Source organism: Mycetomoellerius zeteki, unplaced genomic scaffold, assembly GCF_001594055.1.
Source record: "Mycetomoellerius zeteki isolate Tzet28-1 unplaced genomic scaffold, Tzet1.0 scaffold50, whole genome shotgun sequence".
NCBI classification, from domain to species: Eukaryota; Metazoa; Arthropoda; class Insecta; order Hymenoptera; family Formicidae; genus Mycetomoellerius; species Mycetomoellerius zeteki.
Window position 1 is genome coordinate 81,278 of NW_017257501.1, and position 14,175 is coordinate 95,452.

The 14,175-nt window shown below is 31.3% G+C and overlaps 1 protein-coding gene across 1 annotated transcript in view; it reads right to left on the reverse strand.

Moving 5' to 3' along the window:
- Positions 1-14,175, reverse strand: part of uif (sushi, von Willebrand factor type A, EGF and pentraxin domain-containing protein uif) — a 68,846-nt gene that overhangs the window by 42,747 nt on the left and 11,924 nt on the right. Inside the window, 1 exon segment of the mRNA XM_018455657.1 lies at positions 1,519-1,594. Coding sequence (XP_018311159.1) covers positions 1,519-1,590 — 72 coding nt within the window. The 5' untranslated portion in view covers positions 1,591-1,594.

The window sequence follows — 14,175 nt, forward strand, 5'->3', positions numbered from 1 at the left end:
CCTGCCAGAAAACGTCGCTTTGCGATATAAGTCAAAAACTAGAGTTTGATCTTTCACAATCAACATAGTATCCAAGAAGCTTAGTTTTCCATCTATGTATTACAATTAATAATGTATACGAAAAAAATTGCTGAAATATCTAAAAATTTAGCTAGATACGTATTTGTGTATTTATTCATTTTTGCATACCCCAAATGTAATTCTTTAAATATAGGTACAATAAATTAAATTAAATTAAAATTTAAAGATAATTTTGTTGGACGATAAAAATAATTCTGTGGGATGCTCAAGTGTGATAATAATACTGCAAAAAATTTTAACCTTTTAGTAATCAGAATGTCATACATAATTATTTTGATGATCAAACAAAATTATATTCATATCACAATCTGTATCTGGCTAATTTTTTAAATATTTTAGCAAAATCTTTCTTTTGTTATAGATAGCATTCAAATATTTAGTGAATTTATAAGGCCGAAATGTCCTGGGCACTCTACGTAAGTAGGGGAGACCGGGGACAAAAGTAACATTTTGACTTCGAAGTGTTATAACAGTTAAGATATAATATTTACATTAAAAAAATATGTATCTTCAGATGTAGAATTTATTTAGCTACAAAATTTTCTTTGGTTTAATTTTTTTATGTAACTAGAAAAAAAATTATGTTTGTTTAAAGACTATGAGGAATTTTGTTACAACTGTCCCAACCCCTACGATGGTAACGATTATAACAGTAGGGGAATAACAGAGGGGAATAATTGTACCACATTTGCTAAAGGTACATAACACAACTACATAAGTCATACTCTTTCTTGTAGCTGCAAGAATCGATAATTGGTCCTTTATAACATTTTTAAATGTCTCTCTCTCTCTTTCTCTGTTTGTATAAAAACACTTCTTTTATATAGTTTTTCCCTTATCTGTCTTGTGTTTTCTTATTAATTATTGGGATTCTATGAAGAAAAATACAAGTGTCATTGTACAAAATAATACTGAAAATAAAATCAAGTAAGTTTGGAGATAATTGTAATGTTACAACTGACCCCAGGCATTGATGATACTATTGTCCCCTAATGATATTTTATGATTTAAAGTAAAATTTTTAAATAAAAACCTAGATAAAAATCAACCCAAGTGCGCAAACCATCAACGCAGATAATCATTAAAACATATGATGATAATACATTATACCTTCATTATAAAGAAAAAAAAATTTTTTCGATTTTGTGCACGCAATAAAACTTACTTGATGCATGAAAAAAGTAATATCTGCTCCTGCACTCGTGCACGTTCCGCGAGAACCAGCATGTAACGAACGATTCAATATCGATCTATCTATAGAATTTTACCATGCGACCGCATACACATATCTATTATAGTTTAAGAAATATTAACGATGTTACCATTGTCTCCTGTTACTTTTGCCCCGGTCTCCCCTACTTAATAAAGGGTTAACCCACGCGGCATGCTTTGAAAACGTTAAAACTTTGGCTCGATAACGTATACTTGAACGCTCACCTGAGAGTCCGTTAGCTGAAGATGGCACAAGAGGACGGCGACCCAAACGGTCGCCAATTCTCTTATCAGCATATTCCTGCAACAGACAAGACACTCTACGTGAATGAACGTCGATCTTATACGTCGCACAGCTATAATTAAACGATCATAGATATCGTCGGACGGAGTAACGGAGGCGGCGGTGCGTAATTTTTCTCGAAACTCTCTCGATTTTTCTCGGAATTTCTCGTCGGTGATTGCGCTTCATCGGTGCATTTAGTGATTAGTGAACGTACGTTCCGACGCAGCGGATTAGCAATTGTAAGTTCATGATATGACACGTGAATCGTACTGGTGGCTGGTGGAGCGTATACTCGTATAGTTGTTCGAGAGACTCAACGACGTTTTTTCTTTGCCTTTGTTGAACGTTCGTCATAATCGCGAAAGAACGCGGAAGATATCGTCGTTTCTGTACGCCGTCGAATACACACCCGTTCCCATAAAATTCCTTACGGTTTCTCTCTCTCTCTCTCTCTCTCTCTCTCTCTCTCTCTGTGGCTGAATTGTGGCACAGAGCGGCTGCATACCTCGCCCCGCATAACCGAGTGCCGCGATAACCGTCGCCAGAGAGTCGCAAGGATTATTATTGATGACGTTACGCTGCACTGCGCACCTGTGTCTATTAACCCCGGACTAGCAATCTTATTTTTTTATCACGCCAACCGCAGCGTGGGATCATCTGAGCATCACGCTGTTCTTCCGCGTTTATCAAGTCTCGCAAATGTATCGCACCCTTGCACTGTGGAATGTCAAGCCTAAAAAAGCGGTCAAAAATTGGATTCGGAAAATGGAATAAAACAGTAAAGCAATACGCAGCTCTTCTTACAGTTTTCTTTACAAAGTCTTATGACTATAAATCAATATAATCATCCAGATAAATAATTACCATCCATGTAGTAATCACTTTAAATTTTTAAATGTAATTTTTATATGATTAATTCTATTTTAAAAAAAATCTTTAATTTTATTATATTGTATTTCCAATAATAAAATGTCTGTTAACTTCTTTGTTATTTTAAAACATAAGCTTTAGGAAAAAAACACTATAACTTTGGCAATAAACTGATAATTAAATAGCACTTCATTTAATTATTCAGAAGAAAAGAAAAAAGAACTGCGTTTTGATATTAATTATAAGGATGCACCGGATATTCGGAAAGGATTGCTGGATATCTGATTTCTGGCAATATATCCAGCCGAAACTATATTGAAATGACACGTACGTATAATGGTTCGAATACTTGAAAATTTTTATTAGCTGATATATTTTTTAGAAATAGTACCGGATATTTGGCAAATATCCAGTATCTGGCTCCTTCCTGGATATATCCAGTGTATCCCTAATTAATTATTTACAGCACCATTAAACATAAGTTAACTACAGTTAATCACAAAATTGCTTGTTTCAAGTTTCAAATTTAAAAATAATGTATTATAGATTTGATTTTATTATGATGTTATATTAGATCATAAAAACTATTCATATTTTGATTAGTGCCATTCCTTTCGTTTTCAATTCTTTTCTATTATCTGTTTGAATTCAACTTTATCATTTTTCCTGATTGAAGGCTGTTGTATTTAAAACACAATCGGTACATAATACAAAATTCGAAAAATTTTGACTTTTTTTGAGATATGTCTTGGATACATTTCAGCAAAAAGAGATAATGTTAAAAAGAGCCGTTTTTTGTTCAATCTCCTGGTTACGGTATGGTTATTAAAAAGCTTGTTTGGAAAACACTTCGAAAATTGAGTACAAATATGATGTATTATACTTAGCAAAATTTTAATGTTCTGTTTCAATTTTCGAGATGCTCCCCAAACGCCACGAACTTTTTAATAATTTCATCGTAAGCAAAAAGTAAAAATCTAAAAAAAAACAATATTTTTTATTTACATTTTTTTTAATAAAAATTACATAGGGTTTTTTAACATTCCTCTTTTTTCAAAAATAACAGACCTTAGTAGACTCTAAATTGAAAAAAAGAAACAGAATAAAAAAATATAATACAGTGATTAAAGCAGAGCGTGCGTGTATTAGACAGATGCATTTTCCAAGTCGCAAGCAATTGTGAGTAGACGCGTGACGCAACGGTCGCGAGGCGCATCGTAGATGAGCGAACTCGTGGGAAGCGCTGGAAAGCGATCTCGTGTGCTTTGCGATACACCGTCGCGTCGTTGGCATACAGATCGCGAAAGTTTATTATATTTTACGGTTTGTGCCGTTGAACGGTCGCTTTTATGCAACCAACGCGCCATTGTCCGTCCGTGGACCGTCACAATTGTGCCTCGTGATTAACTGGAGCAAGCGGTTGTGCGATATGCCACGAGCATCCGCGTTTAATTAGTGGTCGAGTAATTAGGCCTCAGTTTCGAAGATGCCGATTGCGTTGTGGGAACTCGTGCGAGAGTTCTTCTTTAATCGCACATGTGATCGTGCAGGTCTCTTAAGATTTTTATGGCAGTAATCATCGACGAAAAATGCTAAAACTACACTCTAAAAAATTTGGGTGTGTGGATTTAGGAATGTATCAGGAGTATAATTTCTGTAAGAAAGTAATTGGAATTGAAAATTCATATTTTCCGTATAAAAATGAATGTTATATACATATAAAACAATTTAATAAGACCAATATTTATATTTAAAAATACAATAATATATATTTAACATATTTAACAATACAATTTTATAGTTTAAATGAACTTTCGATCTAAATTCTAAATCGCCGCCAAACTTTCTGCATTACTTTCCAGTACAATATAAAAAAAATCTACAACTTTTTCCTAATCTCTCCATTTTATTAAAAAGTACGTGTAATATATATCCTTAATATATCATGTTGTGTTTATATATTTCTTACTATATTGATGTTGTATAAATATAAGTATCAACATGAAATGGATTTAATGCCTTGGACATGGATTTTTAATGTCATGCCATTGTTCAAAACTCATGATATTAAATCATGTTAATATTTACATCAACATTAATATGGTGAGAATTATATAAACACCACATGTATAATATTAAGGTATTACAGGTATATTTTAACAAAATGAAAAAATTGTGAAAAAATCATAAATTTTCTATAAAAAAATAATTAAATAACAGATTCTTCTATACTGTAGATATTGGAAAGCAATAGAAAAAGTTTAGCAGTAATTTATAACATAGAATCTGGATCACAAAAATTATTACAATAAGGAAACGTGTTTCTAAAAATATATAATTAAGATAAATGAGAATATTTTTATTTAAATGTATAGTTAATTAATTGTATTAATTAGCTATACATTTAACTAATAGTTAACATTCGTTAAACACACGCCCATATTTTTTAGATTTTTTTTTAGAGTATAGAATTGAAGAACACAATCAAAGACGATCAAAGAAGATAATTGTCCTGTTTTTTTTTAAGTTATTAATATTTCAACTGTTAGGTACTAACCAAATGTATTGGTTAATAAATTTTTATTCTCATAGATAATGGATCGCTTCCCTGCTGCTTTGATTCGTGTCATACTTCTATAACCGTTGCTGAGTAGAAGAAGCTAATTCGCGTAAAATAAGTCTCGTTCGAATGTTCTTACGTAAACACGTCGCCTTTGACGAACCGATCGTACGTATCCCGAACGCAAAACCCGTTAGATTTACGATTGGCAGGAAGTATCTTATCGACTAGGACCGACCACGACAAGATTACGATTATTCATGATTATGTCGTCATCGGTAGGAAATCTTCCTGCGGTGAGAGCTAAATGTCTGAGGTGCCCCCACTGCCCCGTTCGAGATAGTCGATCCCTGACGATTATAACGGTTTATCAGGGAATCCGGACGTGCGCCTCATGACTGTATATGTGTGTATATAAATGTATATGAAATGTCTCCTTCAAAGAAACGTCAACGATTATCCATCTATATAGGTGCGCAAACGTTGTTCTGCTCTTGTCTTTTACAATCATGATATACGAAACCGGTAAAATGGAATCGAGCTGGTGTCCTTCGAGTTGCTCTTAAAAAGATTCGTGGTTGATAGCAAGTCAGAAAACTTAAACCGGTTCGCTTCCTGTAGCTTATATTTATTTTTTGTGAACAAATGCGCTCGGACCCTCCAACACATTATAAATAAAAACAATAGATTCACTCTGTGTCGGCATCTTTGATCTTACTACTAAACGACCGCCATGTTGTTGGTTGTGTGTGAGCACTTATTAGAACTTGCTTAGCTTTTCTACATAGACTGTAGTATTTGAATAGAAAAAACTGATTGGTGAGCCATATTGTTAGTTGTACAGAACGGTCATGTGCAAACGATGATCAATAACATCATTTTTGGTTGAGTGATTTTACTGTTCTCACCTATACCGTGTCACCAATAAGAAAATCTCTTGTATATTAAGCTTCCGAAGCTGACGAGATGTCTATTGGATCTATTCAATTATATAAACCTCTTTATTTAAAATGTTTAAAAAAATATTAATTTTCTTTGTATATTACATCTGCACAGTCTCTCCCTTCACTCTCCACATAGATTGAAAATTTACTTCCATTTGAAGTGATTCTTCACTCTCTAAGAGTGAAAATTTCACTCCTGTCGGACTGGCGCAACTATCACTCTTTAGGAGTGAAATTTCACTCCCAAAAATTTAGGGTGTACTTATAGCGTTTTTCACTGGCAGAACTGGTGCTCAGTACACTCAGTACACATTAAAGCTTGTACACTAATCTAATCCGAATGTAAAAGTGATATATCCAAAAGTGATATATCTAAATTAATAAAATACCCAACGTATATTTTATCAAATACCACAATAAAATTTATTGAAGATTTCATGGTTTAATTCATTTCTATACTTTTATTAAACTTACATCTTTACGTCGATTTATGTATAACGGCTTTAAAGTGCATTGAGTGCGCACCAGCTCTGCCAGTGAAAAACGCTATTAGTATTCATTTTTTTTTATACGAATTTTTTATGTCATTTTAATTTCTTGAAATTAATTAGTGCCTTTTTCTCTTAATTTTATATTTGTGCGCAATAGTGCATGTAGGCAATAATTTTTGTGCGTAAATGAACTATCAGCAAATGTGAATGATGTAAGTAAATGATGCTGTAGGTAATCGATTTGTAGACAAAAAGAGCCATCTCGCTAAAAGCTAGGTGAAGGCAAGTTTTAAAAAATTTTGCTTGTTGTACAATAGGCTCTCTGTGGTAGTTAGTATTATATAACAGAGAGCATGAGATAGTAATCTTAAGTTTAAACAATTTTATGTTATTATTTTATGTTATCGTATATTTTATTTAAGTGTTATAAGGAGATACACACACACACACACACACAAAATTGAATAATATACTCCACATCATTTAAAAAATGAATTTAATAATGTGCTTCTTCTTTCTTTTCTTTTAAGTTAATAATTAGATTATTTGTGTTTATCAAAGTCAGACTATAAATATTTTTTATAAATACTTTTTATTAATAAAAACATAAATTGTAAGCAATAGAGAAAGCACTGGGAAGGCATTGGAGAAAGAAAGCCAGGTATATCATACCGAAAAGGCGGTTAAGACTTAATTACAAGGATTAATTTTAAAGAATCTGAAATGATATAACTCGTACAAAAAAGATGAATAATAAATGTATTTTAATAAGAATGAGTGCTAAATATATTTTAATAATATTTACGATCATTAGAAGCAATGTATGAAAAACTTTTGTTATATTAATTAAAAGTGGCCTATTTTCTTGTACGTAGAATGTATATCAACATAGTATATACTATATCACTCAATATATATAGTGATAGCATTCTAGGGATAATTAACATAAAATAGGTTTTAGTTCCAGTGTCAGTAATAACTGTTTGGCGTTAGCTTCGAAGGAATGTATAATTAATAGATATATGAGATATATTTCATAAAATGTTACACTATGTTAAAATGTATAAGACGTATTTCAGCATAAGATTAAATTGGTAATTTGTAGGATGTTGAAATTGTCCCTTACGTTCAATCAGATAGATTTAAATGTCATCAATTATATGAATAATTTAGCAGAAAAAAAAGGAAACGCTGTATTTATCTATCACTACGTTGGTGAATGAGAAACGTAGGTACAAGTGATAAGTAACAGTTTATGAAAAGCAAAGACACGGATTAACTGCATTTATAATGTCAACTGTCATTAAGTCGATAAATGCAAACATCCGCTCGGTTTCTCATCGTTGTTGAGCTCGCAGTTTGCACAGTCAAAATAAAAGAGATAATTGCGCGTAAATCGAAGATTGAGGAAAAGGCTGGGATCTCGGTGGAACCTGAATCCCATGAGAGATATAGTTAGAATTGGACTGGATCCTAGGTCAGCGCTAGAAAGTATTCGGGCTTCCTGTTAAGCGGCACGAAACGGTGCGTGTAAAAAGCGAGCAATGACTCCTAGACTCGTTTGAACGCGGCTTTCCGAGGTGAAGCCGAGCGTGAAGGAACGTGAATAATTTGGCGTTGAGGAATGGCTCGCGGATTTCGCCAATTGCGCCATTCGATCGGACAAACTTTATCGAATAAGCCTTGATTAATTCTTCGGATGTCAAAATTTGTAACATAGCTACTGTCTTTGGAATCCAATTCAATTGCTTATAGTTTCCATAAGAATGAACATACCTATTGTAAAATTTTTTTTCAATTAAAAAAAACGCTATACATTAAAGACATAATTGTACCAAGCAAATGTATTGTATATATCTTTATTCATAAAAAAGTAAGCAATGAAGAAAGCATTTGGAAAGTATTGAAAAAAGAAAACCAAATACCACACCGAAAGGGTAGTTAAAGCTTATTGTTAATTAAAAGGATTAATTTCAAAGAATCAAAATAACAAAATGACTTACATAAAAAGAATGAATATTAAATGTATTTCACTAACAATAAGAATGAATACTAAATAAATATATTTTAATAAGAGTAATCTAAATTTGCAGATGTAATGTAAAGAAAATTGAATTAATATTTTTTAAAGAGCTTTACAATTGAGTGAATAATCTCTAATAGACCTACCATGAGCTCCGAAGGGTCAAAGATTTACGTAATTTCTGAAAAATTCGTGCTCGTGGCATGCTTAATTATCCGTTTAAGAAACAGAAAGATCGCCATATATAATAGATTATTTTGTAGTCATGATATTCTGCAGCATATAATAAATTCTGATAAATGCGTGAGACAATAATATATCTCTAAGCGCAAGGCCACGATTTTCTACGTGCTCAGGTAATGGAATATCAGCTATGGACAAATTTATTTATTTTCCCGAGCAGTATGCCGGATAACGGTCTCCCTGTGTTACCAGGAAACGCTCGCATCGCGTCATAATTGCGATAGCACTGCAAACATACTTTCTAACTGGATCCTGGGCCAGGTTATCTTGATCCTTACGTCGTGATCAATTTTTTTTATATTAAAGAAAATTTCTGCGTTGGATTATGAAGGGCATCTTTAATCAGAACTGCGTTATTTCTTCGATTCACGCGTTGATTCGTGTAACTGTATATATAAATATATATATATATATATATATAAAACGATGAATCAACGTCACCGTTTAATTGCACTTTTTTTATTCCAGTCTCGTGTTCACTTCCGTCGGATTTCGCAAAGATACTCGTTTCCCAGCGTGCTTACTTTTTGTAACTATCTGAAAGTACGAGATTATGACGAATTTCCAAGGAAAACGTGTATTTTATAATTTCTCTGTCGATATCTAATAACAACGATATCTAATAACACGTTGTGATATCATTAATATATCGATTTATATTAAATCACCGTTATTTACTGTTACCAATAGTAAATTCTGCGATGTATATTTCTTTCCTGTTTGTTGTACTTATTCTCACGCGTAATTTCTTGGTATTGAATTAGAATTCTCGTTTTAAGACTTACAGTGTTCAAAGAAGATGGAAGTGTAACATGAATAAGCTATTTTAATAATTTGTTATTAGTGAGATAGGTTCAAAAAGTGATGAAATTAATGAAATCAGATTAAATTCTTTTAACATTATTTGCACACTGAGAGAAAAAAAACAGTTTTGGCAACTATTTTTTAGCAACATTGGCAATTATATAGTATCTGTAACTATTTTTATAGAGTAATAGCTACTAATCTAGTACTCAACACTGTAAAAATATAATTATGGCAACAATATTTGTATATATACTATTAATTGACAGTGAAATAGCATCTCAACTACATGAAATAGTTACTTATTGTTAGACCTCATAAAAATAAGATATAACAATTACATTTTTCTAGTTTAGATATTTTTCTTAGATAGAGCACATATATCTCATAGTAACTAATTAACTATTATTGAGGTAATTTAAAAAAAATACATTTAAAATCTTTTCACTAAAGTGTCGCTCAGCCACGAGCAGTACGCGGTATTGTCATCAGAGTGACACAGCGGAGTTTAGTTTCTCCCAAAAAGAAAATGCGGCGTACTCAGCATACCATAAAAGGCATAACACTGGATTCGAACTTCGAAGACAAAAGTAAATGAGAGATACATCTCGACAATACAGTTTTCAGGTTTGTATCAAAATTCAAGTAACCTTAAAATTCCTAGAAGTTATCTATACATATAAAAATTTGTAACTATCTATTATAAAGTTTTAATAAGAACAATAAATAAATTAAGTTAACTAAGAGAATATAGTAATATTAATCATTTGTGTACAATAGTTGGTCAATATTATCATATTATTCATAACCTATTTAGTGCTCTTATTAGAACTTTATAATATATACATATAGTTGAGAGAGGAGGAGAGGAGGAGGGGGGCGTTATTTAACTACAAATTTATAGTTACTGATACGATTTTTTTCTCTGAGTACATTATTATTAAATTGATGATTAATTTAATTTGTGACATTATTATTTTAGCCTTAGTTATGATTGCATTTAAGTTCTACAATAATTGGTAGGCAGTTTTTATACTTGAAAGATTGTGTTTAAAATTTACATGTGTGCGTAAATATTATTTATTATTTATTAATTAAGCACAAAAATCTAACTTTGACTATATTTAGGCTTTCTTTACCTATCAAATTATTACACATAAAATTCTAAAATAAAAGACGAACAACTTTGTGAAGTACGAATATTGTGCTCATTGTTCACGATGATTATCCAATCCAATTTTGGGAAAAATTTTTGCAGGAGAATATACTTACTTTCTGTTCCGTTTCCTAAGACAGCCTGCACTTATAATGAAACTTGAACGACAATTGAGATTTACAGACTTATTTTACGATGAACGAAGGTCGTTTTCTTCAGTCGAGTTCATCGACTCGAGAAGGGAAAGGAGAAGCTAACTAGAAATATTATTCAAATGCAGATATCACGAGTGAGGTACCGCTGCTCATTGTCCGCCAACCACTTCCGGCTTCCTCCATAAATTCCATCAGGGATATATCCGTTGGATGACAAAATTGGTAAACGGTACATCAATGATACCAAACTTGAATTCAACCCACGTATATCCTCGGAAGATGCTTCACGTAATAATTATCGTAGCATATTATATATATAATACGTAATGAAGCACACAGCATGACGGAACAGCATTGTTATCCCTTCTTTTGCAACTCACACAACTAATTCTTTTAAACAATATAAAAAATATTATTTGTACTTGATAATATATTATCTAACATACAATTCTATATATTGTGAGTGCGAAAAGTATTCGCGTGTACAACAAGGGAGATTTCTAAAAAAAAAATCAATTATTTAAAAAAAATAAACATTAGAGCAATTTAACAAAGAATAAAGTAGTTTGTATATTTCTCAAAATTATTTTACCTAAAAAGATATATAACAATTAAAATATGTTATCTTGATAATAAGCAAAAATGAAATGTTGTATTACTTAAAAAAAAGTATTCGTACAGTCTCTCTCTCTCTCTCTCTCTCTCTCTCTCTCTCTCTCTCTCTCTCTCTCTCGACATTTATCTTTTAAGATCATGAACATTTATTTTCGTGAAGCTTTTTTGTCTATATTTAGGACAGAACGTACTCATCAATTAATAAATTGCTAATTAATGTTTATTTTTTACAAATAAGACTTTATATAAAAATCTCTCCTGTATACAAATATTTTTTACATTCATTGTAATTCTTAGCAGAATAAGTATGTGTCATCATGAAGGGATTGGTAACTACACAGTTTGACGCAGTTTCGAAATTGATTGTTAGACAAGATAGAGAAAGAATTGAATTAAAGTATCACGGAAAGACATCTCTGTCGTTACCCTTTACGTAAAGCCTAATAACGCACCCGGCTGTAGCTCCGTGAGAATTTTACACGCCGTTGTGTTTCTTAGTGAATGGAACTACATGGCCTGATTACTTTAGTATTACCGTAATCGCGTCTACGTCTTGGATGAATTGGCAAGCGCGGATTCAGTCCCCGATGTAACAAGGCGTGATATAATTTCCGGTTGACATCGACAAGAGCCTCGAAATAATAAGCATTTCTCTGTTTCTTCAGATTTTTCTTTTTTTTACGTAACAGTATCTCTTATTTGACGACGCGTGTAAATGTAAAAATGCCGTTATAATTTCTTTTATCCATATTCAATTTAACAGGAATCACATTGTAACACTTGCGGAAAGTTGTTGACTTCTTTTATTTTATTAGATTTTAATTATAATAAACCATTGGAAAAATTTACCTTAGAAAACTTAAAAAAAGAGCTTAAAAGTTACTGTGTAGAGAAAATTTAACAGAAAACCTAAGAAATAGAATGTAAATTTGGACATTTTAAACTTTTGTTTAAAGTAATGTTAAAACTTATTAACACAAAGAACTAAAAAAACTAAAGAAATTAAAAAATTGTGACAAATAAATATCGACAACTTTGAAGTTTTTTTTTTAAAATAATTATAAAATCATGAAGTTTAAATTTTTCAAGCTCGCTTTATCTATAAGGAAGCTCACCTCATATTAAAAATTATTTAGAACATGAATGAAAAATCTTATAACGCTGTTACTTTTTAGTTTATCCTACAATATATCCTACAATATATGTATCTTATGAGAAAATGCAGCATTGCCTCGTTCATCTAGTGGCGGTGTCACGTATTGTTTGCGGGTGAATTTTATGCTAACTTAGACTTATTTAAAATTTTAAGAGCACCTTAAAAATTTCAGATGCAATGAAAATAATAAAACTTTCGATATTTCTAGGATTATTTTAAAGTCAGCCTGGAAATACTTTAAAGTTCTTAAATTATTTTGGATTAACCTTTTATACACTTTAAATTATCCCAAATTTTTTTAAGTAAATTCTTAATTAATTTTAAAAACCTTTGCTTCATTTAATTCTCAGATTCCTCACCCCAACCAAGCAATCGTAACTTCCACACAAGTGCGATTTTGGCTTTTACGTTTTTAAACGTTAATTTTATTATGAAGGTGTAGAGCAAAAATAAGTCAAAATATGTGTTTTCTATAGGAAATTTTGTTGAAAATTCAGTGGTGAAACTCAAATTATACAAAAGATTTATTTTGATGATAAAAAGTAAGATTTTTTAAAGACGGATTTTTGTAAAACGACTTTTCTGTTCTTTAATCGTATTTTTCTTTCCATTTAATAGAATTCAATTTTGTATATTGGCAATAAAATTAAAAATACAAAAGCTCTTCAAATAAATTAAACGATTAAATACGTTGATGTAAAAGAAATTGCCAAATGTGAGCTGACACCAGTTGTATGTAATCCAATGTGTATATTAAAAAATGTGACACAGACGTTTCAGTCCTAGTATTGGGAACTCTTCAGTGTAGAATATATGGATAATTTCATGATGTCAAATTGAAGTAAAAACGCTCGATCGTCGAAACATCATTAAACTATTGTCGCTGTTCGAATCTTCAAATAATCTGTTATATTTTACTGAATACACAAACAGTCCATGTTCAAAAAATTCCACTAAAATAAATGGTTCAAAAGAACTTTAATTAATTGTAATAAACTATATTAATCATATATATATAAAATTACTAAAAACTTACGTAGCGATAAGCTTAACGATGGTCTGTTACAAAAATGTGAATACAGAGAGAGATATCGTTGTAATGAGAAAGTCAAGTACAATGAGAATATTATAGAGGAAATAGAGAGCATGTCTACTGATAAAAATTAAATATAAACATGAAATGTCAAACATAAGAATATACATACTAGCAGCAGCAAATTAAACAAAGTTACGTCAATCTTTAGCGATTAAGTCATAATACAAATGACTCGGTAAATCTATGTCGTTTTGCAAGTTTATTCCGTTTTTTGTTTATTAATAAAAATTGTCTCAGAGATTAATCTCTTATTATAACTCCTTTCCTCGTCTAAAACCCGAACATTATCCCAATCAAAATCATGGTTGTGCTCAATTCTATGTTCTGTAATAACGTTCTGTGATGTAATATTTCGATTAATGTAGTTTCGATGTTCATTTATTTTTTATTTTAATAATCTTTTTGTCTGCCTCACATAGGAGGCATCGCAATTTTGATGATTGATCTTGTACACAACGTTAGAACGTGTCATAGTTGATAATC